The sequence below is a fragment of the Centroberyx gerrardi genome, chromosome 22, assembly GCF_048128805.1.
Source record: "Centroberyx gerrardi isolate f3 chromosome 22, fCenGer3.hap1.cur.20231027, whole genome shotgun sequence".
Classification (NCBI taxonomy): Eukaryota; Metazoa; Chordata; class Actinopteri; order Beryciformes; family Berycidae; genus Centroberyx; species Centroberyx gerrardi.
In genome coordinates, this window is record NC_136018.1 from 5,683,942 (window position 1) to 5,711,053 (window position 27,112).

The 27,112-nt window shown below is 42.7% G+C and overlaps 1 protein-coding gene across 1 annotated transcript; it reads right to left on the reverse strand.

The window, feature by feature from the left end:
- Nucleotides 1-3,988: 3,988 nt before the first annotated feature.
- Nucleotides 3,989-25,745, reverse strand: phex (phosphate regulating endopeptidase homolog, X-linked). Its single transcript, XM_071895423.2, has 23 exons — nt 25,290-25,745; nt 21,643-21,699; nt 21,264-21,425; nt 20,715-20,798; nt 19,433-19,659; nt 18,564-18,632; nt 17,434-17,550; nt 17,080-17,163; nt 15,882-16,024; nt 15,529-15,622; nt 14,592-14,720; nt 14,140-14,241; nt 10,257-10,334; nt 9,682-9,785; nt 9,510-9,568; nt 8,828-8,882; nt 7,573-7,640; nt 7,355-7,485; nt 7,043-7,108; nt 6,645-6,749; nt 6,179-6,255; nt 5,799-6,064; nt 3,989-5,763 (listed from the first exon to the last, which is right to left on the reverse strand). The coding sequence occupies exons 1-22, from the start codon at nt 25,411-25,413 to the stop codon at nt 5,962-5,964; spliced, it is 2,238 nt and encodes a 745-aa protein (XP_071751524.1). The 5' UTR covers nt 25,414-25,745; the 3' UTR covers nt 3,989-5,763; nt 5,799-5,961.
- Between the last annotated feature and the right edge of the window lie 1,367 nt (nt 25,746-27,112).

The window sequence follows — 27,112 nt, forward strand, 5'->3', positions numbered from 1 at the left end:
CATTTTGCAACTACACTCTTCATTTATTGCCAGGGATTACATTTTCATGATTTTGCTTTCAAATATACGATGGTTTGGGATGAGAATAGTGTTCTTCATGCTGAGTGGAGGCTTTCCAGTTCAAATGCTGCAATAGCAGGAATAGAACAGCAATAGTTCAGTGATGAGAGCCAATCAAGTCCAGTTGTGATGCGTTGAGTCTGAAACTGCATGTAAAAAAGTATGGATTGTTGAAAATGCAATCACTTTAAATGTAACCACTTAAATAAAATGTATTTTAAAAATGTCCGCATTAAACTTATTTGATCATATGCATATAAATAGAGGGGGAAAATTTGTATAATAGGGCCCCTTTAAGTTCAGATCCCTAAATACCCCAGCTTTCATACAGAAGTATTTTGTTAAACCTAATCACAGGTGACTAAAGTAGTGTGTCCTGTCCCGTTGCTCAGTTCAGTCGCGCAGAAACCTTATAAATGGTCCAAAAGTAAACTTTTTAGGAATTGAGGAAAAAATGGTTTTGTCATTGAGACTCATGCATTTTTGACATCTTGCGATGCATTATCAATGGTTTCCCTTTCCCCCAGAGTCATGAGGCATTAGAGGTGGAAGACAATGTCACCTGTTAAATACACTTGAAAAAAGTGGAGATATGGACTTTCTGCAGGACTACATTCTTTTTTTAATTCAGAAAATTAAATCCTCAAAATTGCATTTTAGTTTTGCAGACAATAAATACACATATTTTCTTTTGTTTTTATTTTGTTGCATACTGTACTGCATCATTTTGCTGATCAGTTAGCTAGGTTTGCTCGCTGTCTGTAAAGTCCTTTGAGACTCGCTGTGTGATGAAGGGCTATAGAAATAAACTTGACTTGACTAGTCGTGTCTGACTCACGCCAGTACATCTGAGTGCTCAGGTCCGCTAAGTTCACACAAAGTTGGAGAGTGTCCTCAACTCCACCCGTTCCATTTTCTGCAACTCCATCTCTCTCTATCTGTCCATCTATCTATCTTTATCTGCCCCTCTGCTATTCCTGTCTATCTGTTCTCCACATCTTCTCCCTGGTCAGCAGCATTCATAATTTCTAAATGTCATTTGGACGATAGCTTATGAGGCCAGGAAGGATGCTGTAAGTGGCTCAGGGGGGGGAGGGAGAGGGGTCGTGTGTGTGTGTGTGTGTGTGTGTAGGGGGGAGAAGGGGGGGGGGGCATATGGAAGGGACATGGATGGAGAAAGACAGTAAAGCCGTCCTCATGGCCTCTCAGAGACTCACAGATTTGATTACAGTTCCAGGCCAGAAACAGAGAGGATGAATGCAGACAAATGCAGATAAACAACCCATCGCATGCTCTCTCTCTCTCTGTCTCTGTCTCTTTCTCTCACACAGTCGCAGGAGGAGGAGGAGGAGGAGGAGGAGGAGGCAGACGAAGATAAAGGGAGAGGCGTCTGAGCGGCGATAAAGCGCTGATAAAGAAAACTGGGAGAAGCCAAATGACTTCAGCAGTGCCTGGGGAAACCCTGATTTGCTAAAAGGTCAGAGTGTGATATCTGAGAAGAGCCATCTTCACCCCTCAGATAGCTAAATTCAATCTCTCTGGTTACTGTGCCCATCTGTAATCTGTACGCAGTCTCAAAAAGGCCCTTTAGGCACGTTAGCCCCCCCCAGCTAGGGCACACTGCCCTCTATTGGGAAGAAACACAACTGCATGAATGGAGCAACACCTGTCACACGGGGCAGGAAGATGGGGGGGTCTTTTTTCTTTTTTACCCCATGAAATGGCATCTTTACTTCCCTGATTTGATGCATTTCCCGTTGAAAAAGGATGTTGGGGCGGGACATAACGCAGTGAGGGGTCAATCAAAAGTCTAAACCAATGGAATATGAGTCAGGGAGAGAGAGGCAGTTTTATTTGATGGGAGGGGTGTGGAGGGGCGGGATTGTTCAAAAATCTGATGGTTTTATTGGTTGTGCAGCATGAGGTCACCATGAAAGATCCTGTTTTTTTTTGCAGTAGAGAGACACAGGAAAGATCAGGAGAGAGAGAGCCAAAGGTCCTAGGCCAGATTTGAACTCAGGACATCTCATTTACACAGTATGCACCTTAGACCACTGATCCACCAGGACGCCCCAAGATGGTGGGTCTTTGACGACAAGTCTTGATGGAGGGGGGAAATGTTGGAGCAGTGGTCAAATCAAATTAAAAAAGGCACAAATCTGTGACCTAATCATCGCGGTTGTCATATTTTTAAATTTGCTGCAGTATGTAGATTTGGACTTTTGCAATTAAACCTGCAATAAGCAATATCAGACATTATAACCAATCCTGAAACTAATGTGTGCTATGTGGAGATTTCATTGTTTCATAATGATATAAACCAATATCCACACAGCAGCAGCTGTGTTGCTGTTTTCACCTCTTTTCTAAAGCTTGTTGTCAAAATCCGCTCCTGAACGAAGCTCCTCCCACTCCATTCAGTAGCTTTTCATTTTATTAAGAACTAGCTTGGCTCCTCCCTCGCTGTTTAAAAGCGGCGCTCACCCACTCCCATTCCTGAAAAAATTGTTATAATCGACGAAGCGAGCGAGTAAACTTGTTAAAATAGTAAACTTGCTACCTACCTCTTCACTTGTCATTGTGTGTCATTGTCTTCAGCGGGAGAAAGATCTGTCAAAGTGAGACTGGTAACCGGCGACACTTCTCCGTAGATACGGTTAGCTTAGCTGTTACACTTTACGCTCGGTGCTTTGCGATGTTTGTCCTTAGTAGGCTTCCGTAGTGGCTTTGCTGTGCTTTATTTACAAATGTGTTGCGGTTTCTGTCGCCCTCTAGTGGTCAGAAAAGTTCACTTATTGCAGCTTTAAATAACCTAATGGTTCAAAATCAGACAGTAGCCTAATAATTCACTGCTGTGCCACCATCTTGCATCAGGCCAGCTCTCGTGTTAATACATCACTCTTGATTGGCAGACCTGACTGCAGGCTCTTGACTGAAAATAGCCAAGATCCCACAGATGTGGCAGGAACACGCCGCGGTGGAACGGCAGTTAAGAGCATGATGAAAATTAGCGATGAGAGCTGGCTTCAAGCTGCGCTTCAGGACCCGACAACAGATGGCTGCGTCTCTAGCTTTTGTACATCAGTGGTCAATCCTGCCACTGAGAATGAATGAGTGGAGGAACGGCTGCCAGCGGTTTGATGCATGGCACGCGTTGCTTACACATGTAGTATGAGGAGATCTCGCCTCATCATCATCCGTCTCACTTTGTCCCTCTCTTTGTCTGTTAATCATTCTGCTGCTCTCTCTCTCTCTCGCTCTTTCGCTCTCTACCCCCCCCCCCATTAATAGACTGGGGGATAGTGGCTGTTGTTCTAATTGGTGTGTATTGATGAGACTGCCGCTGGTGTTGCCACAGATTCAAGTCATTAATGTTACCCCCCGCCTGCCCCTCTAAGACAAACTGAAAGACACACACACACACACACACACACACACACTGACACACACACACACACACTCACTCACACGCACACACATAGAGTGTCAGGTTCAAGTGTCTCCTGTAAGAACACAGAATAAGTTGCCATGGGAACTGCAGACATAAATGAATGAGATGTTCAAGAAGTTTCTCTTCAACTAAGAGATGTGATGTGTGTGTGTGTGTGTGTGTGTGTGTGTGTGTGTGTGTGTGGGTGTGTGTGCGTGTGTGTGTGTGTAATGGCTTGTCCTGAGGAAAATCAATAAGGGGACATGCTTTCAGATGCAATCCCAATCTCTTTACGTCTTTTGTCCTCCATCCATCACCACCCTCCATCCATCCTCCGTCTGCTGTCTCTCTCACCATCCCTCTCTCTCTCTCTCTCACACACTCTCTCACTCCCTCTCTCTCTCTCTCTCACACTCTCTCTCTCACTCTCTTTCCAACTCGCCGTCTCAGCGGTTATCAATTGCAGCACAGCTATACCAACAGCCTGTCAAGGGACAATTTAATGTCTCAAAGTTTTATTACTACCTGACAGAAACAAACACACCAAACAGAGCAACACAGTGAACCACGATCACAGCGCACACTAATACAAAGATTTACTATAACAGATGACAAACTTATGGCGATAATTCTCCCCATTAAGTTAAACCAAAAAAAAAGTTATGTCGAGGAATAACACTTGTGGATATTAAAATGTAGATAGAGAACAGGAAGGAATATCATTCTAATGTACAGTGGTTGCAGTTTAATCATTTGCACTGTGGCAGCATAAGAAGGCATTCATTTCATTCCAAAATTCAACACATCCATACCCTGATGTTTATTATTCAATATTTCAAAAATAAACCTCATTAGGTCATTAAAAATGTTACTATTTTGTATGCAAAATCCGAAAGATATCAAAGAACTTCAATAATAACCCATATACAGTTACAAATTAATGCTAGCAATCATTTCGTATGGGTCAGTTTTAAAAAAAATCTGAAAAGAAGCTGATTTCTTTCATACAGTATCTATTTTTCATATAAATTCCCTTACTCACACTGCACATAGATGTGAGTGCCGCCCTCTTCCACACACCAGGACTCCATACCAGACCAGTTCAGGAGAGTCCAAGACCAAACAAGACTGGGATTCATCAAGACTGGGTTTCATCAGCTGAATCAAGTCCATGGCAAAAGTGGGTTTGAGTTCATTTTTTTTCATTCAAGACCAGGAAAGGGTTAAGCTGAGTCTTATTCCAGAGTAATGCCTAAATACTGGGTAAAAAACGACATGTTAGTGCATCTCAGCAGTGGAGCTGAGTAATACAGACAGGAAGAAGAATGGAGCGGGTGCATCCTGTGGTTTGAGCGTAATTCTTTGAGATCATTTGCCTCGGGCAGAACTGCAGGCAGAATGAATATAAATGTCTGACACAAGACCGAGATTGAGACGAATTAGGACAGAAACCGAGACAGGACCAGACTTTCAAAAGGAGATTTTGAGACCGGACTCGTGACCAAGACCTGACTCGAGTGCCACAGCCAGCTCTCACACACACACACACACGTACACACACACACACACACACACACACTACAAAACATGACCATCGTAACAAGTTTGATCTTGTATTAAGTCTTAAAATCTTTTCTTTTTTCTTAAAGCAAGAAAAAAATTTCAATTTACTTGATATTCAGTACAGTCTTACCGCACTGGATTTTTTTTCACAATTTCACATGATTTTAAGACTTAATATGAGATGAAGCTATTTATTTAATTGAAGTTTCTAATTCACATTTTTTTTTTGGCATTCTATTTTGCATATTTTGATCATATAAACACACACGTTAACACTTAAACACTTGTTTTGGGGGAATTCGATGGCGAGGCTGCTGGTGAATATAACGAGACACTGAGCTGGACGTTTTGACATGATATATGCTTTCCACAGTTACCGTAACATATAGACTATATGCTCCTGTAAAAAAAAAACAAAGGCTCTGGTCATTATACCTTTACAGTAATATATAGACTGTACAGTGTATTCCCATAAGAAAGGCTCCAGCTATTTCATTTTCTCCAGTCTTATTGTCACATGTTTTTTTTTCCAACATTACTGTAATCTACAGACTAAATGGTCCTGAAAGAATGGCTTCAATTAACATTTCTGCACTTACTGCAACATATGGACTAAATGTACCAGTAAGAAAGGTCCAACAGTTACATTTGTCCACTGTTGCCGTAACATACAATATACATACACACACAATACAGCCCCTTAAACATGGCTTCAGTCTCTACCATTTTCCACTCTTACCATAACAAACAGACTATATGTTTGTGTAAGAAAGACTCCATTTCATTTTTCAATTGTTCCCGTAACATACAGACTATATGGTCCAGCGTTATCAGCCTTTCATGGCAGTGTTTCAACAGAAGTCCTGCTGATAGCTGTGGCCTGGCTGGGGTCAAGCTGAGGTCACAGGTCACCACACCCGGCAAGACTCCGCCCCCCGGTTCATAAGTGATGAGTCAGGACAGCTGAACACTTTGCGGAACTCTTCATAGTTACTCATCGCCCCGACAACCCTGCAGGGCAACAGTAAGGGTAAAGGTCAGGTAGCGGGAGCTGTGTGTGTATGCGGATCTGTGCGTGTGTGTGTGTGTGTGTGTGTAGGTGTGTGTGTGTGTGTGTGTGTTCACCTGTATTTTGGTGGACTGTGGACTCCACTCTGAATCTGGTCCCTGGCTGCTTCTGGTCTGTATGCGTTACATCTCACCTGCAGAGTACAATTGCATATCGTGTATACAGTGAATGTGTGTATACATGTGTGTCAGAGTTTTTCCTACCGTTGATAGGTGCAGTCGGTTTTGCTGCTTTAAACTAATTTCATCAGTATAGGTTTCGATGGAGAGTTTTAATGTCCCATGATCTAAATGTTGTTTCAGAGGCTTTTCCACTCTGCCAAGAATAAAACTCTGGGGGAACGTGTGTTTACGATTTTGCCAAGTTACCGGTGGCCTCAACTCAGTATTGGCATTATAGGCCGAAAGTAGGAAAATGGCAACACACTCTGTGATTAAAGTAATCTACAGAAACACTCTGATTGGTTGCCCCAGCACGGCGTTGGTGACGTAAACCAATACGAGTGTGTGTGTGTGTCCTTACATGCGCGTAGCTCAGGAAGAACAGTTGGTTGTTGTTCAGTCCAACTCCAGGCAGCAGAGGTTCCTCCACCCCGCCCCTGCTTTCAGCTACCCACCGCCTGTAGGCCTACACACACACACACACACACACACACACACACGCACACACACACACACATTTGCATATGCAAATACAAAGTGAGAGAACGTTTTCTCATCTGGACTTCTTTCCATGGCAACCTGAAAAATGATCCACTCAAAGATGGCGAATAATTTACAATTTAATTATGCAAAATCAGGAATTTGAATAATTTTTTTAACCACCCAAAGATGAGAGAGAAGTAGAGACACACAGACAGACAGAAAGGGAGACAAACACTCCAAAAGAGTGAGAGAGAAACATCAGGAAACAGATCGTACCCTAAAAGCTTCTCTTATTCCTCCATTGTCTGCAATGTTTTCTGCCAGAGTCCTCTTCCCTCGCACCTGCAGAACAACACATCCACAATACAGATCACCTATTATTTGATAATAAGTTGATATATATTTAGCCATATTTGCACACTGCCAATTGTCCAATGGACCTCCATGATGGCGCCAGATGTGGCTGCTAATGTAGGAGATTTGTGTCACAACTGCAAAGCCTCTATTGCAGATCTAGGAATTTAAGCCGACTCTACTGTTGCGGTCCTTATAAGTAAGTTCTGTCCATTCAGACTCTGTGATTCTTACATTTAGCTCCGCCTCCTCCCAGTGGTAGCCATTGTACTGGTCGATCATGCACTGGGTCTTCTCATTGAAGGCTGTTATGGACGAGTTGCTCCACCACTGGTCGAGGTTGCCATTCTTGTCGTACTTGCGTCCTGCTCACACAAAGTGGAGAACATGTTGGAAATGTCGTACATTATCAGAAATCTTATCCGAGTTCATTTTTGGCCTTTGAGATTTACCATTAATGTCAAAGCCGTGCGTTAGCTCATGTCCGACTATCACGCCGATGGCACCATAACTCAGAGACCTGGAAACAAACACAAGGTGATAAGGTTTGGTTAAGTGACGGCTTTTCTAAGTACCATGAGTTAGTCCAGTCATGCAATCCATTTCTATGACACAAGCCATTTACAAATACAAACAAGCTCTATTTTAGGTATATTGATACTATTTGTTATTATATTGATTGTATTAATACCAGCAAAATGTACAGAAGGTGTCACAAAGAGTTTTGTTCCAAAGTGAAATCTCCATTTGAAAAGACCTGTACAAAATGTTACGAAAATGATGGCACTTTAGAGAGGATAGTGAATAACTGAAGTCTTTGCTTGACAAAATTATAATACTTTCCTCTACATTTCCGAAATAGACCTTTCCCCTCAAGTTAAATGTATCAGCACTTTGAACTCCTCAGTTCCTCAAATGCTTGAGGCATATAGTGACTCCTGGGGATTACAACAAAAAGCTATTTTGTAAGTTATGATTGCAGCCTTTTGCTTAGATCTTCAATCTTTTGAAATATTCATGTTGGAGTGCTAATAATGCCATGTTATGTGATGGCGTGTCGGCCATGCTAGGTGCTGTTTTGCTGTATTAGCGTTCTAAGATTTGAAAGGATCCACTTCCCACAGCTTAATTTACTCAAGATAATTATAGACCTCATAACGTGTCTAACATTGTATATTTCATAAAAGTTGGATTACACACGTGTGTTTGTGGGAGCAGCGCTATAGCTTGCAGGGTGTTTAAAAGTGAAAGTTTTGCAGTAATCACAAGCAGATACGAAGTGAATCTAATCTCAAAATGAGCCACTCTGAGTCTTACATAATGATTTGTGGCATGAAAGCAAAACTCAGTATATAATATTATTGAAGTTACTAGCTATCTTTTATAATATAGTTGGAGTATATTTTGGAATATATTTTTGGAGGATTGGATCATCTGTATTTGTGAAATATTTAGTCATGGGTTTCAGACTTTTTCTTTTTAAACATTTACTTATTATTGGTCATAACTATTGTAATTTCATGAACTGTGGAGTGTGAGGCCGTCCAGAAGCCTTACCACTGCTATCTATTCACTTACAGCTCTTCTCTGTGGTTTACTGTTAGTGGATTCATGTTTACTTCAAAACTCCACTTTCCTCTGGACTAAAGCATGTCGGTGGTGTTTTCTGGCCTGTTAGTACAGCTTGTTATATTTCTTTAATCTCACCTTGGATACTCTCTTCCCCAAAAGAAGGGCTTTTGAAGCTCTCCAGCAGGGAATCCTGAATGGGGAGATCAAAAACAGTTAGGCCTACAACCTTGTTTTTTGTGTCTACAGCCCTGTGGAGACAGGATTCATTTTACAGGAGAAAGTCGGGTAATGCAGTTTTCACCGGCGTTTCATGATTTCAGTTATGTAAGTTATTTGTGATTATTACAGAGTGTGTGTCCCTGGGGGAGCAAGTTACAAGACAGATAACAAATTACCTGTTTTTCAGATAACTCCCACCTCCTCAATTAATTTTTATTTCAGTCTGTTTTTGATGTAAATTACCAATAGTTTGTGCATTATGTATATTAATACCTCCCATTTCAACTCTTACAGTTTGGATTTGGAAGGAAAGCAATCAAATGTTTTTTCCCGCATTACAAATTTGTAGATGGAAGTAGTGTGTAACTAGTGTGCAGTATATGTTTGAAAATGAAATGCCTCCATGGTCATTTTGGGGAATATAACAGATTTATCCTGAGCAGATTGTCCATTGAAATCACCGATGTGCGATGTAAAGGATTACAGTCCTGTAATATTCACTCTGCCTGGACAGGGCTGTAGAGCTCAGTAACATCTTAATGATGTCGCTGAACTGATGCCATGAACGGGCGTCTCAGCGATCAATCATATAGCTTACTGATTTGATTGGTGGAGGAACTGTAGAAGGCGTTGACTGTCGTGGGGTTTGTGAACCACCTGAAACACACACACACACACACACACACACACACAGTATGGCATGACTATGAAGAAGTGAAACACATGACATGAAGTAACTTAAGGTAACAGATTTTGGTCCAGCCACTCACTCTGTACGCGGGACGCGCTTTCTGAGCCATGTGATATCAGATTGGGCGATGAACTGTAGCGTCTGCATCACATTCCCGAAGTAATCCTTCTCACTGAACGATATCTAAAACATACACATACGTGCACGCACACACAAACACACACGCACACACACAATGTCATATACTGTACTTTTCAATGAGTAACCCAACACCTATTTTATGCAACTATCTTCATCCGGTTGAGACATTAACTTCATCTGGGTGAGACATTAACTTCTGCTTCAGAGGTCAGCTAAATGTGATCTCTGTCCCCAACCAGTCCATCTTCCGCCCCTTTAATGCTGAGTTTTCTGTATTATTTTCTGTTGACACAGTGGTTTGTGTGGGATCGGTATTTTCTTCTACTGCTGACTGCGTGATAGCAACCTTTTCGGTCACATTTTATTTGGATTTGATTTTATTTGGATATGTTGATACTCACTGTCCCCCTATCAAGTGACTATAATGTGTCACTAAAAAGTCTACTGAGGTTCAAGTGATACTCATAACCAATGCTATTCCAGACAACTAGCTTACAACACTGCTATACAAACCTGTTGTAAGTCTTCATTGAGATAGGTGTCATTCAGAATGAACTCTGGGTAGCCCACTTTAGCCAGGACTGCATGAGCCTGAAGAGAGAGAGATAGCGCAGAGTAAAGGATGAGGAGAGATTTTCATAACAAACAGTGTAATAGGCATTTAACGGACGCTGTCATCCAGAGCAATTTACACTGAGTGCAACAGTAGAATGAGATAGATAAGACAACAAATACCTGTGTCCTTAGACTGGTTATGTATGATAGAGAAGTGTTAGATAAAGAAATAAGAGCCAGGTAAGAACAATGTGCTGATGTTGCTAAGAGACTGTAGGATTTTTATTAGGTCCTTGTTGCACTGTGCATGTCTAAAATGCCAATGAGGTAGGTCGCTTTGCTTTTTTTTGGTTCTCTGTGTTCACCATACACCTATCATATGATATTACTAAACTGGAGCGCAGAAAACATGAATCATGGCTGGTAGCAAGGCTGGTGGATGAGGAGGAAACTACTGCACTTCTCGATGAAAGGAATGAGGAACATTTCAAACGTCAGCTGTCTGCCACGCGCAAAAACATGAAAGCTTGCCTCCAGCTTTCTGTTAACATGAAGGACCGCACAGCACTGCTGCGTCAAAGTTAAAAAAACTTCATCAAAAATACATGAGATCAAAATGAGATCAAGCCCAGTCCGCAGACATCAAAGACGAGGGCCTTTCACAATGAGTTGGACGGTATTCTGCTCGTGCCAAATCCTACAGACGTTATACTGAAGGAACTGCAGTGTGAACAAAGAAGGAACTGAGACTCCCATCGGAGCTGAAGTGGACTAGAAACAGACTCCTCTTTCAAGTGACATGACAGTGTGAATTCAAAGAGAACCGAGTCCCTCTTCAGCTGGCCCATTTTTTGATCCACTTAAAGAAGACCGAGTTCGGTTTTAGATTGGGTAGGTTTGTTGGACTTCTTTCTAAACGGGGTAGATCTTTTGTTAAGGCTGCAACGTTACTGCACGGACAAGAAGTAAATACATTTGAGAAAATACAATTCAATAGTCAAAAATAAACATTGCCCTCAACCAGGCTCCTCTTGTCTGACTTCTCTTAGTAGGGTGTGTGTGTCTGACCAATAGGAAGAATTCTTCCAAGTTTGCTCTTCTTTTTTACTGTGAACAGCACAGGGAAGGGAAAAAGATGGCCCAAACGTTTCGGCCCAACAACTATCAGTTACCTAGTTTAAAGCCTACCACTAACAATGGATCTCAAATCACAACCAGGTGTGTAATTTGGAGATGGCAGTTCTTGAATCAATCTTAATTAATTGCCTGTCTCATCAATATCAAAGAAATAAGGATTAGCCACAAAGAATAAAAGAAAAACAACAAACAGGCATTAAACAAATCTTTGCTGACTGTATCATTAGACAATAAAACCGCAACTCCCAATATAAACAATGGCAGATCTTTTAAGCAAAATTTCTGCTTAGGCTGTTGTATAGTTACCAAAGACAAAGCTGAATTGATTGTAAGAGACAAAAAAATGGTGGAAATGTAAAGTTCCATCTGTGTTCAGAGTAGTTAAGCTGAGATATTAAGCTTCACGGTTCTCTCATCCTATAGCAGATTGCAAAACTAATATAACCATCTGTATCAAACTTCAGCAATATGTTAAGACCTGTTTGTTTTAGGGCTGCATTACTGTATATGAATAAATTATTTCTGACTAAAATGTTAACTGGAACGTTATAATTCCAAGGTCATGGTGTGGCTCCAGGATGAGATAAATGTAGAGTAACATAGTAGCTGCACTTCCATTTCTGAGTTTGATCATTTAGCAGAGAGAGAAGAAAATGCCTTATTTTTAACAGCATTCAAAAAGCAAAAATACACAAGCAACTGATAGTTTAAAAACAACTGTAAAAACAATTATACATCCAACATAGCTTATATATTTCTCTACCATTGTCTCTATCCAAAAATATAACTATACAGGCAGTACATTATTTTGATATCATTGCTGATATCGTTTATTGAAAATGAAAATAGAAGGCAAAGTGTATGGGGGAATTTGATGTGTGTGTAGGTGTGTGAGCACAGATGAAAAGGTGCTCAGGTCCTTCGCTTGAAGAAGCGGAGAAATTTGCCAGAGTTCTGGTTGGAGGAGGACTCCACCTTCTCCTTCTTCTTCTGCTTCTCCTCCTTCTGCTTCTCCGTCTTTTGCTTCTCCTTACGGGCCGGAGTCAGGGCGTCGGCGATTCGTCGCAGCCAGCTGCGCTTCTTTGCTTCTTCTTTTTTGTGCAATCTCAGCCACGCCCCTCTCCAGGTCAGCAAGCTTGGCCATCATGCTTTGCTCTGCCGCGGCCCACGCTTGCTCTCTCTCCTCCAGGAGCCGCTGGGTCTCGTTTTGGGCCCTGAGGAGGCTGGTCTTCTCCTCCTCCCACTCGAGGAGGCGGCTCAGCAGCTGCTGCTCAGCCAGCTCGAGGGAGGCCATGATCTCATCATTTTTGGAGCTTCCCTCCTTGTCCTGAGCCTGCTGGGAGGCCTTTTCTTTCTCTATTGGGACAGTCTGCTGCTGTACCTCACTCTGAGCTTCCTGCAGCTCATCTTGGAGCTCTGGGATAGTTTCCAGCTCATCGCCGTTGGTCTTGAGGGCCAACAGCTCAGCAAGCTTGAGGGAGTCCATGATCTCATGTTTTTTGGAGCTTCCCACCTTCTCCTGAGCCTGCTGGGAGGCCTTCTCTTCCTCCTGTTGGGGAGTCTGCTGCTGTACCTCATTTTGACTTTCCTGCAGCTCAACCTGGAGCTGTGGGATAGTTTCCAGCTCATCGCCGTTAGTCTTGACAGCTCGCTGCTCCAGCATCTTCTTACAGGCCCTCTGCAGCTGAAGGTTTTTCTCCTGGGCTTGGGCTCGGGCCCCGGCTCGGGCACGGGCAATCGCCACGGTCTCTGCGCCCACCTGGAACTGCCAGGCCTGGTGACGGCGAACCGCCGCGAGACGTTCCTCCTCCTCCAGGTCCATGTGAAGTCCCTGGCAGCAGAATAGCTTCTTCACGACCCCATCCTGCCTCTCCGCAGGGGCTTCCAGGAAAGCTCTGTTCCCTGCTGTGCTGTGGCATACATTGGTATGATCCATCATTGTCTTCTTCTAGAAATCTCTCTCACTTTTCCACTCGCCCCTTTGACTGACAGCGCCCTCTATGTGTTTTAGATTTTAACACTGGTAAAATTGAAAAAAAAAGTATATTTTATGGGTTTAATTAATCTGCACAAGAAGTGTAATGTGATTTAAGATAATGCCAGTTAGTAGCGACTGTTTGGAAAGAGCATTTTGGTTATTTTGTAATTGTGTGAGTGTGGGAATGTGGGGAGGGTCACAAAATCATAAAAAAGAAAAATCAACTTTCCTTTTTTCCTCAACATGCCTAGTTTCCAGAAAGATCAATCTGTTTTATTTGGAAAGAAAGAAAGGAATGAGAGGACAAGGGACATCGCTTGGCTACATCATTTTTCACAAAGAAAGATGAGTTTACAGTGTATCTACTAGGCACTGTTAAGCGTATGTTAGCAGAAACATTAGCTGTTAAGTTGTAGTAGTGAGTTATTATTGGTGATTTGAATTTATTACATTATTTGTGAAGACGCTCACAGTTGGCAAGCAAGTCACTTGTCATTTTCAGTGCAAGTTGAAGACAAAGATATGGGAGCAGGGAATACAATTTAGAGGGGAGAGGAAGGCAAGGGGGGAAGAGAAGGTGTTTCTTGAGGAAATGAGTTTTCAGGTTATGACAGCAGCTCGGGACTCTGTACTGTCCTGACTGGGGTTGGACAGAGGAAATATAAACGCTACTTTTAATGGAGAAAAGGTGACGTGACAGATAAAGAAGCCGACGGATGTTCTTGCCTTCTCTGTGGCTCTCTTCTTCGTTGGTACATCCATCCAGTCATTCTCTTTCTCCAGCATGTCGATGAATGCCCAGCGAACCCCCTTGATCAACTCCTCCATCTGACAAACACACACACACACACACACAATCACAAGATTAAGCGTGTGATGTGTGTAATGTAAAATGTAACATAAACACACACACCCACACATATACATATACAAAAATGTGTACATTATGCGGTGAGACAGTTGACAAAACATTAAGTGGGTGACATCATTCCCAGGTGACACACACACACAAAATACACACAATACACACACACATGCACGCCTAAACAGATTGCACATGATGCAATGAAACACTTGACCAAAGATTAAGTATGTGATGTAATTTCAAGAACACACACACAGAAACACACACACACACACACACACACACACACACACACAGACAGAAACACACACACCATATGTTTCTTGTCCTCCTGGAAGTGTGTGTTGACAAAGAGGCGCCCGACAGCGTAAGCAAGCGTGTTCTCTACGTAGTTAACACACTTATCCCAGCGCGGGGTCAGAGAGGTCGTTCCCGTGGTTACCTGGTGGGGGAGAGAGAGAGAGGGAGACACGTAAGGTGACATTACCTGTCTCCTCCTCCTCTGAGTGTGTGTGTGCGACGAAGTGTGGACTTGTATGACTAGAGTGTGTGCTACTATTACTACTTTCTATTATGTTAATACAACTGTGTGTTTAAATTACTGTATGGTCTACTTGTGAGGAATTAGGGGAATTTTGGGACTTGGACTTGAAGATATTTTGGCTGGTCCTCATTTTAAAATGGGCCGATTTTGGTGTTGGTAGTTAAGTTTAGAGTTAGCTTTAAGGTTTGGTTAAAGACAAATGTGTACTAATGAGGTTTAGAGTTAGATTTAGGGTTGGGTAAAAGATAGTCGTGTATTAGTATGTTTTGCATGTTAGGTTAAAGTTAGTCATGTATTGGTGAGGGTTAAAGGTTAGAGTTAGGGAATGAATCTAAGTTGCTAAGGTCCTAACAAGTATAGAAATAACAGTACATGAATACAGCGGTAGATGCTGTTGAAGTCCCCCTTCATACTTTTTCCTGCAGCTGCATTACTAATGGAGTTAATTGTTTCTTGAATGGTATACAGTAGAATTATGTTAGTGTATTTTAAGCCAAATTCCAATGTTTGTCGACCAAACAGTTTCCAGACCCTTCCTTGTAACCTCCAGTGGCTGAAAAGAGAGAAACCACCAGATTTTTCCAAACAGTAACTCTGGGAATGGAGCGAAAAACGCAGAAGTAGTCCTAGTATATGTAGCAGGCAATAAACAGTGGGACTTCTTCAATGGCTACATTTGCAAGATGCTTTATCTGTGTGTGCCGACCCGAGCAAAGTCCAGGTATCTGTAGAGGAAACGACGGCTGAGAGTGGTGATCCTGGAAAAAACGGTCCTCCACTGTACGTAGTTAGCTACCGTCCTGAGAGAGAGAGAGAGAGAGAGAGAGAGAGAGAGAGAGAGAGCGAGAGAGAGAGAGAAAGAGAGAAACCCAGAGACAGATAGTGAGGAGGGACATTAATTAAATGCCAGCATGTAATCTCATTATACACTATAATGTACTCATAATGAGAGACAGGAGCCCTCAAGCCCCAATGTGTGCTCATGTGTCTGTGTGTGTTCTCTGTCTAGTCATGTGTGTGTGTGTGTGTGTGTGTGTGTGTGTGTGTGTGTGTGTGTACCTGGGCTCTGTGGAGTTAATGAGCTTGAAAAGTTCCTTAAAGTACTGCGGCGCTCGGACGATGACGGGCTCGGAGGAGGGGATGGACCGAGTCGGGTCGTCTTTCGACTCCACCACAGCTCTCACATAGCCCAGCCAGTCGAACTAGACAAGAGAAGTTCATTCTTTCTCTCTTATATAACATATTTTGGAATAAAAAAAAAATTAAAATGTAAAAGTGCTATTTTGTCAACCAAGGACAAACCCAACTAACCAGCCAACCAAGGACGGTTCAACCAATAATATGTGTTTTTTTTATGCTGATAACTGCACATTTTGTGCTGGCATTCACTATCTTTAAGTTTGACTATTTTCATGCCAAAAGAATTCCAAAAAATTGCAAGTATTCAGTTTCTTCCATAATTTTATTCTTGGCGAGGTGGAAATGCCTCTGGAAACAACATTTAGACCATGGGATGCTGAAACCCACCATTGAAACCCAGCATAATAGTACTGTAATAGTAATGTTACATTGGAATCTATTCAGATTTAGGTTAAGTACTGATCAATTATAAAATAAATATATAATCAAACAAACTTCATGCCAATTTATTAAGAATGGGATATCAGTGTCATCCACCTCTGATTTTTAATGAATGGTTGGCCTAACCCTGCTTACTGTCCTTTAAAAAATACCATAATTTGTTTTAATTGTGTGCTATCAATCATTTTGTGTGTGTAACTCATAATTTTATAATTTTGGAACAAATCCCTCCATTTGTGTGGGATTTTGCTTTTCTTTCTTAGATGATATTTAAGGCTACAATGTTGCAAATATATGGTACACACATCATTCCACTGGATGGATACCTACTGTATTACCATAGTGATAATATGTTTATGAGATTACTATGTGCAGAATACGTAGAAGGTATGCCTCTTTGTAAGGCTCCTGGCTGGGTGTCCTATAGGCTAACTCGCCAAAAATCCATGAGAAAGCATGGGAAAAGTTTGAATATAATCAAATATAATATAAGCAATAAAACCGGGAGATCGACATGTTTATGCACCTCATCCATTGTGTGTGAGTTTGTGTGAGAGTGTACATATACTGGACATCTTAACCTATATTGGAAACTGTGTGTGTGTGTGTGTGTGTGTGTGTGTGTGTGTGTGTGTGTGTGTGTGTGTGTGTCTGTGTTTGCATGTATTTTAAGTACCTGAGGTATGGAGCGTTGCAGGCGAGAGAGGCTGTATCTGTTGTACATGTTCTCACTGGTGCGGTTTTCATAGGGAATCAGGATCTATAGGCAGAGCAGAATGTGTAATCGAGAGTAATCCAGCAGATACGAGGCAATCACAAGATAGAGACATTATACTGTGATCATCTTCAATGAGACGATCCAAAACTTTGTAGATAAAAATGGTTTCTCTTTAGAGCTGATGAAACGATTCAAATTTTATATGTGACGGCTTCAAATGTCTTGTGCTTTCTGGCTCCAGAGCCTCGGACGCCCGTCAAACCATTTCCATACATTAAGTGGTATTGTATTTATCTGACATGACGTCTTTACATGAGCCAGTTTGATCTCGAAGGCGAGAGCCTCTTCCATCTGGGTCAGCGCTGCCTTCTCTGGAGCCCCCAGCATGACGGCCACATCCACCATCAAGCTCAGCAAGGCGGCACGATACTACAGAGAGAGAGATGGAGAGAGAGAGAGAGAGAGAGAGAGAGAGAGAGAGATAGGGAGACTGAAAAACCATTATCAGCTTTTCTTTTGTTACTTTGAGCCATTGTCAACCATCAGAAACCATCAAAGAGCATCCAAGACTTAAAGGAAAAATCAACTCTCAGATGCTCTTACACTGCTGTTCAGTGCAATCCAGTAGCTACATTGTGATGAAATGTTATGATTTACTTTTTTGATGCATCCCACTTTCCCTCAACCTGCCTCGTCGTCAGCGATCTCCTACATTTCCCAGAATGCCCTTTGACAACTCCCAGAGAACGGGCCTGAACTTGTTGCATTCAGCAGTGGGTTATGCGTGTAGGTGGAGAGAGCGATAACAATGATAGCAATAGAGTAGTAAGAGCAAGAGAGCAAGAGTTTTTTCCAGTTGGTAAAAGTGAGAATCATTGTATAATCATTACACCATTGCATTCTGGTCTATTGAGGCTGCTGTCGGTGGAGAAATTGATCTCTCTGCCTCTTCTACGATGATTTCTCCCTGTATGATTGTTGAAAAATGCTGAGTCTAGAAAGAAGCCCTCGCTCTTTGATTCTGAGCGACCGATACCAAAACTGTTGATGTTTTAGATCGCTGAAACATTTTCTGCTATCAAACTCCATTGTAGCTGAGCTGCAAATATCTCGACGTGACGTCACGCCATCTACGTTTGCCCAGTCATCCAGCAGGAATAATAAAAATACAACTCCAAACAACAAAATGGGCCCAGGAATGCAAGGCACATCGCCAACAGCGGCTTTTTCAGCAGAGTTAAAGTGTTTTAGGGTGGATTTTTCCTTTGAGAAGAAATACTTCTATTAATTAATCAAAGCGAGAATGGCACAACGAGCGCAAGGCAGGATCAGAGATGGAAGAGCAGGAAGAAATTTGTCACTTGAGCAGAGAGGAAATTGCTACGAGCGGATATTGTGGAAGACAAGTTGGAGGGGTGGAAGATGATGAAGGAGAGACTCACGGCCAGGGCAGAGGAAGAGTTGGTGATGTAGTCTTCTCTGGAGGACAGAGACAAGGAGGTCTGGTCCAGCTGCATACAGAGACAGAACACAGGTTAGGGTCTGCTGGGTCCATTATTTCATACTGTATACAGTACATCTAGATATTATGTTTATATATACTTATAATTTTGTGTATACTAAGTGCCAATCCATATTTAAGTAAGCAATCAAGACAAGAAGTGTATGCAACTGTAAGTCAATCCATATATGGAAGTAATTCTTTCCCATAGTTCCCACCCATACAGTCTAGTTTTTTATTGCTGCTAATTTTGTATTTTATTGTTGTCTTCTTTTTATGCTTCTCCCTTGGTTTTAATTGCAATTGATCTCTTTTTTGAGTTTTTGTGCCTGTATGTATACCTTCTAGTGATTATGTGTGTGTTGTGTTATAGGTGTGTGTGTGTATGTGTATCTCTGTAAAGCAACTTGGTACATTCAACTATTTATCCAATATGTTGTTTTGTAAAGCACTTTGGTAGAAACATTGCTTTGTTTTTAAAGCGCTATATAAATAAACTTAAACCTATTATTTTTGCTGCTGCATTTCATTGTATTATTTTACACACACAAACACACAAACACACACACACACACACACTCAGGGCAGGTTAATGGCAGAATGGTGGCCTGAAGGTTAGAGTCACCGTCCCGTAACAGAAAGGTCACTGGTTCAATCTCCTGTCCAAGTGTCATTGAGCAAGGCACTGAATCCCTGCCTGCCTATAGTTAAATGCCTAAAATGTAAAATGTAAATGTGAAAAACACAAATACATGCACACACACACACACAGGCATAAACAATAATGACAGTGAACTGTGGACCTCTGACCTTGATGATGTAGTTGGAGGAGTTTCTGTCGTCGGAGGAGACGTACAGGCGAATCAGGACGCTCTTGCTGTGCCGGTTCCTCATCTCAGCCAGCGTCTTCAGGAGGTTCCACTGCCCCGGCACCCACTGCCACGCCCCGCCAAGCCCCTCCCCCAGGACGGGCCACCGGAACTCGGGCTGCTTCAGCGTTTTCAGCATAGGTTTGATGTCCAGCTGCTCCAGTATAGCTACACACACACACACACACACACACACACAGTTTCCAATATAGGTTTATATGTCCAGTATAAGTACACTCTCACACAAACTCACACACGATGGATGAGGTGCATAAAAATGTTGATCTCCCGGTTTTATTGCTTAAATTATATTCAATTTTTGTCTCTCCTTTGCAGATCACTCTGTCTCCCACACAGTGTTTAAAAGTGTAGTCACAGATGAGAGCATTGTCATCTTCACTATAAAAGCAAGATTACAGGTATTACAAACTAAGCTTAATCTTTCCATCTGGCTTCCTGACAGTCATGTTCCTTACTGTAAACAGCACGGTCATGAGCAGATAGCTGAAACCATGTCTCACATATCCTGAGTGGTTGCCATGCATACAGGGGGCTTGTAGGCATGACAGATATTGCATCTATTTTCAGATCATCTATAATGCTTTATGCTTTTGTCATTCTACTGTCAAGCCGGGCGTGTTCGGTCTGGGTAGTGATGATTCAGACGTGTTCTCTTATATTGCAGCCAACACCCCAGATGTTGTTGTTGTCCATGAAGATCTTAGGGAGGTGTTCATTTTAGAGGTTGGCTGTACTTTCGACTACAGCCTAGAGGAAGCCTTTCTAACTAAGATGCTGAAAAACAAACAGCTGGAGCAGACCGTTTCACAGCAATAGGCTACAAGTGTAAACTTTTAGTTTTCATATTTGGCAGCTAGCTGTGAGGGGCCTTCAGATGGCTGGTCTCCCTAAGAGAAGGGCCAAGCAGTTAGCGAGGTATTGTTCAGTATCTGCTATCATTGGCAGCCGCTCAATATGGAGAAGGCGTTGCTTTTTATACCCATGAACTGGATACTATCTGTTATCTTGCGACCTGCCATTATTATCATCCTTTTTTTTTGTGAATATGCAACAATGTGGTTGCCAATTAGACACTTATGTAACTGACTGACTCCTAATATTTGACCGCATTTCTAATGTTTATGTCCTTTGTATGCTTGTATTTATGTGGACATAAATAAATAATTTAAATGTGTGTGTGTGTGTGTGTGTGTCTGACTCACTCTCATTCATGCAGGAGCGGTAGAGGATCTTGGCTTTGGTCACTGCCTCCAGTTCGTCCGTGTCCGAAGGAGCTTCCAGTAACTCTGACACAGAAAAACAGAATCTGTTTCGTAACCTCACACTGAATCAGTTATAGGCTCCAGTATCCACCTGTTTCTCAACGATTGTTTTGTCGGGACAGGAAATAAACGTATAAACTTTTAAACTCTTCAGCTCGTGAATGTCGCATACGTGTCGCATACACATTTCCCTGTAATTCAGCATATTTGGTATCTTTGGAAACCTCGGGATCTTGACTAGAATTTATAATAAAGATCTGTGGGTTTGAACAAAGCTTGGCTGTGCAACATGCGTTTGTAATGATGGACCAATATGTACTGTATATTTTGTGTGAAAAAAAAGGAAAAAAAAAGAAAGTCCCATTGCAAAAGAGTACCTTCCAGTCACTACTTGGCTGTTACATTTAATGTGTATCCCAGCTGGGAGAAAGGCACAAAGAAACACACACAACACACAAACACACACCCACAACACACAAACACACACACCTTTGAGTTGGATGTCGACGTGTTGTCGTAACCAGGGGTAGATGCCATAGGAGGAGGAGTCTTCAGGAATGGGGTTTTCCTTCAGCCAGCCCCCGCAAGAGAAAGCATAGAAGTCCTCACAAGGGGGGATGGACTGATCCATTTTACTCAGAATAGACCCCGCTATAGGGAGGGGGGGGGGGGCACACAGAGACAGAGAGCAAAAAACAGTAACTCTGAAAGCAGTGAGCACCAGATATTTATACAGTCAGAAGAGAAATATCGTGTTCTCAAGATGAAAACAATAGTAGACGCTCAGAGCGCTGACACATAAAGCTACTGGTTAATGGAAAAGTTGTAACTGTTGGAGCATTGCCAGCAGTTTGCCGCCACTTCTCACCTGCCTCAATGCATTCTGGGGTCAGGCAGAACTCCTCCTGATTGGTTCTTTGAGCAACTGAGGAAGACAGAGAGGGTTGATGATGAAGCCTGACAATTAAAATGTGACATCACAGTTTGGCTGTACAGTCTGTTACCAAAACAGTCGTTCTATTTTGTATTTTTTTAACCTTTAGGTTGCATGCATGCTCTTTTTCAGCACCGCCCTGCTTCACATTCATACACACATACAAGCACAGTCTTCTACTGTTGACCACTGAGCAGCTCCATGGGAGGGGTTACAGGTTAATTGCCTTGCTCAGTGGCAACTCACCAGTAGTTGTTGAGCAAGGGGAGAGGGAGCAACACAATCAAAAAGTTGCTAGAAGTCCAATCATAGAGCTGAGAAGTCCAATCATAGAGCTGACCAGGGACACGTCTGAACTTTTCACAGTCAACAGCCAATCAGATTCCCACGCCTCCTTGTTTCCCTACCGATGTGATTTTGCCTTTTATAGTTCCACATGGCAAGTGCAAAATGGAAAGACTACAGGACTAAATGTCTTAAAAAAAAGCATTCAAAGCTCTGAAGTAATTTTATTGATTTTTTTCTGTTTGTTTTTGATTACCTAATTAGTGCTTGCAAGCTAGCATTAAAACACTGTAATGTTATAAAAGCCAATACCAAGGCACCCAACTCACAAGTAAGTCAAAGGTCATAGGGTCCAAGTCAACAGCACGTCCCAAGTCCCAGTGAAGCAAGCCAAGTCAAGTTAACTTCAGTTTTACGCTATGAACATTTGCTTTTACAGTGCAAGGTACACTGCTGAACAATATATTGAATTCAAACTGAGTATTAAAGAATACAATATGTTTTTTATCACAAATGTTGCAACATGGGCACTTATAATCCATTTTATAATAGTAGAGAGAATGGGAAGTGTCTGGAAAGTACTATATAACAAGAGATTGGTTATCAGTGGGAAGTCCAATAAGAGACATTCCCACAATCTTCTATTTATTAAAACGAGACACATACAAGGTACAGTTGATACTACTGGCTAGCACTCCGACACAGTAATCAGTTTATGGACGCACAGATACACAACTACATCATCACCCATCCAAAGCCTGGGTGGCTGAGCTCCATTTCCTACCGCCGGGGCACAATCTAGTCTCAAGTAAAGTCATCACCACTTCTCAGGAGCTTGTGTGAGGAAGTGAAAGAAGGAAACAAAGCAAACTAAAATGAGCAAGAGCATGAGTCAAGTTTCAACTAATTTCCAAATGTCCCAAGTAAGCCATGTCATCAAATTTTTTTTTGATGACATGCCGACACCTCGGCACATACAGTGTGAGCTGACCGCGAGGTGGGGGGCCTCCAAAGACATGTGCCCAGGAGCCTCGCGGGACCATGATCCGGCCCTGGTTCACACCTCTGATAGATGCAATCGGGAAATGCAAATGAGAGTTTTAAAATGAACAAATAAAACAGACACCTTCAAACAAAGCACCCTCAGCAACAGGGCAAGCCAAAAGAGTTTTTCCAATGCAAAACTTCAAGAGACAGTGTTTTGACAGTGGAAGAGTAAGTTACGGTTACAGTTATTGTTACAGTTACAGTAACAGTGTGTGTGTGTGTGTGTGTGTGTGTGTGCAACGGGGGAGGGGTGGGCAATAGGAAGGAGAGGGGGAAAAATGTAAAAAAAAAAACAAAAAAAAACAGTAAATGTTACTGTGAATGTGAATTTATAATGACTCAAATACATTTCCATATATTTCAATTCATGGTTCTTTGTGTTCTTTGTATTTATTGATAGTATACTAATTGAGATGTCATGGCAACTCATGTATTTTTGTGAGTTTGGGTCCCCGGGAAAAGCTGAAAAAGTTGGGGAAAGTTGATCTAGTCTCAAGTAAAGTCATCACCACATCTCAGGAGCTTGTAGCTGTGCAGCTGCTGCTGTGGTGTTTGGTTGGAAGGAAAACCTGCAGTCTCATCCCTCCATGGCACATGATTGGACACCGCTGGAACAGAGCGACCCATCAGCCAAGTTGCTCGCAGTGTGAACTCACACTTACCCATTCACTTTCCCTATCTAAGAAGGTAGGGGAAGTCCAGTCACTAGCCTGCTCCTCTAACCTCTAGCTAAGTGCCAGCAGCTGTTATGTGATGTGGCTGTTGGATCAAGCAGAGGTTGCACAAGCTGAGATACTCAAGCCTATGAAAGAGGCGACAGATTTAGAAACTAAATCCCCATTGTGATCGGAGTGATGAGTGGAGCGTTACCGAGCTGCGCCATGCTGTCTGACTTTTGAGGTTGACTGGTCTTGTTGTCTAGTCAGAAAAGCTCGTGAGAGTTAGCTGATGTTTCCTCCGCTTTTAGTAAAAAACACACAACTTCATCCCTCCACAACACACTTGGCCTAGAGCAACCCCAACAACCCCGGACCCAGACTGTCTTTCACTCACACACACACACTGGGGTAAACACATACTCTCTCTCTCTCTCTCTCTCTCTCTCTCACACACACACACACACACACACACACACACACGCACAGATGTCTGAGGTTCCAGTATCACTGCTAATGCTGGCCTCATGTTCATTACTGAGATACCAAACAGGCCACAAACACAAACATGCACGCACACACACACACACACACACATCTATATATAAAGCATACGCATGCACGCAAGCATGCACGCAAGCATGCACACACATATACTGTATATAAACAAGCGCACATACACATGCACTTGCCCACACACACACACACACACGCACACTAGAGCAAAACAAGCACCCTCTTCGCTTGTTAAAAACACAAAGAAATATCAAAGAAACCACTTGACATTCCAGTGTGTGGTCATTTGCACGGTTGGACACAAGAGTTTATAAAGGATTTGCATCAGTGTGTGTGTGTGCGTGGGTGTATGTGCATATATACATATCTATGTGTGTGTGTGTGTGTGTGTGTGTATAGTCACATTCATAATTACACTACAATACCACCACAAAAATGTTGGCTTCCCTCAATAACAAAAAACAATACTTAACCCACCCCACACACACACATGCACCCCTCCCAGCCTCGACCATCCTCACAACCACACATTGCTCCTCAAGGAACAGCAGAATACACACATCCAACCCTCCACTGGGCAGAAAACTGTCACACAATTCAACGCTAATTAATTTCCCACACAAAAAAGCAGTGCTGAGAGCGACTCCTCCCCGAACTGTCAGCCCAAACATTCTTTCCTTATAACTTTCTCTCCTACTGCTACTGATATTCAGAGTTCAATATGATTCCACTATGTGTTAGAGAGGGATTTTGATGTGTGTGTGTGTGTGTGTGTGTGTATGAAACCATATATGAGCCAAAAATAGTTTGACACATATACAGGTTACAAACAAGCCCTCCAGTCCACACAGACCCGCGCTCTCACCAGTGTGTGTGTGTGTGTGTGTGTGAGTGTGTGTGTAAGTGTGTGTGTGTGTATGTTGCTATTTACAGCATGCATGTACTATAATCTGAGGCAGCATACATACTGTGCGATACATTTCCACAAATTCCTTACAAATTATAATGCAAGGATGAGAAAGAATGTTTGGGAATCTGTGTGTGTGTGTGTGTGTGTGTGTGTGTGTGTGTACTTACCCAGTATGAGTGCAAGCAGCAGAGCAGCACAGAGACACACACACATGGCCAGTGCTATCCTGTAGAGACGGCTGTTGCCCCTCTCTGGTTTAACCCCACCGCCGCCTAAACACTCTGATTCCATGATTTATCACACACTCACACACACACACCGACACACACAGACACACACTCACACACACACTAATAAACCACTAATACTTGTGTCTCAGATGAGGGAAGCACACAAATAGACCCAAAAATCTAATATTACCCAACAAAACCTAATCCAGATCTACAGTATCACTCCCTCCCCCCCTGAAAAAACAGTCAACCAAACTATCTTCTCTTACTTTCCTTCTCTCTTCCCTTTCTTTCTTTCCCTCTATCTTCCAGTCTCTCTCTCAAGGTAACAAGACAGAGTTTATTCACTTTCCCAATCTCTCTCTCTCTCTCTCTCTCTCTCTCTCTCTCTCTCTGTCGGCCGCTGTCTGTCTATCTGTGGCTACTCTAACTTCACCCTGGCTCTCCCACTTTCAAACTGTACCTCCCTCCCTCCTTCCCTCCCTCCCTCCCTCATCACTCCTCCCCCCATCACTCCTCCTTTCCCTCCCTCTAGGAAAGAAGGGACCAGGCTTCCCAGCGATGACCCCGGTGCAGATCGGTGCCATTTATTAAACCGTGAACAGTGACTGAAGCCAGACACTGGTGTGCATGTGCGTCTGTGTAGCGTTAGAGGCAAGGCAGACCTTGTTAGTGGCGTACAGTATCTGTGTGTGTGTGTGTGTGTGAGAGAGAGAGAGAGAGAGAGAGAGAGAGAGAGAGAGAGAGAGAGAGAGTGTGTGTGTGTGTCTAATCTCATGTTCAGAACACCAGGGTACTCTGCTCGAAACATTTATCAGATCAGACAGTCACTAGACCAGAACAAAATTAAGAGGGACACACACACACACACACACACACACACACACACACACACACACACACACACACACACACACAGCCCACTGATTGTCATCAATTAATCCAATGATGATGACATTGCCGCCTGTGAAAACACATCAGTGTTTTTCTCTGCATACGTCAATACTTTCTCTGAATAGAAAGAGAGAGAGAGATGGACAGAGAGAGAGAGAGAGAGAGAGAGAGGTGGTGATGACAGTGACACCGCAGCTCTTGATTGCTCTTTGCCCCCCCGCTGTGGTGAGAACCCTTTCTGCACGTGCTCATTAGGGTTATGGGGCGGCGGCCGCAGAAGTCCTTATATAGACCGGACTTCCGGCGCAGCTAAAAAACACCCATTCATCACGCGGACACCGAGACCACGATGCCATTGTTCACCGTTCTGACTCACGTATCGCTCGTTCCCTCTTTTTTTATTTCAGCCGGGACACCGAGCTCGAGCCTCGATTGTCTCCGCTCCTGTTTTAGCCTCTGATTCTTACACAGAATAAGGTCGCGGAGTTGAGTCAAGAGCCTCAAGATGAACCAGACAGTCAGAACATGCTTCCTCTCCTCCCGTCTCCTCCTCTTCCTCCTCCCCTCTGCCTACTCCCATGTCTGTTTACAGAAACATCTCTCCAGCCTGTCATTAGCGCAAGATAAGCACTGAGACGGACAAGGACATGCGCGCACCCACACACACACACATAAACAATCTTTCAGCGCAGATTGGTGAAAGAAAATCAGCCTTCAAAATGCTCTATAAGCGCTCCACAGAACCCAACTCCCCCTACATACATTCCACTACTCAGTCACATACACTGTCTCCAGCAGTCAATGATTACACATAATGAGCAGACAAACCTGCTGACTGAGGTGTCTTTGCTTATCTATGGTAAACA

Excerpts from the sequence above, each read along its gene's own strand:
- phex (XM_071895423.2), bottom strand. The coding sequence starts at position 25,413 with ATGGAATCAGAGTGTTTAGGCGGCGGTGGGGTTAAACCAGAGAGGGGC. Across the intron at positions 17,164-17,433 it reads TCGAGATCAAACTGGCTCAT|ATCCTGATTCCCTATGAAAA; the intron begins GTAAAGACGTCA and ends CTCTGCCTATAG. Across the intron at positions 15,623-15,881 it reads ATTAACTCCACAGAGCCCAG|GACGGTAGCTAACTACGTAC; the intron begins GTACACACACAC and ends TCTCTCTCTCAG.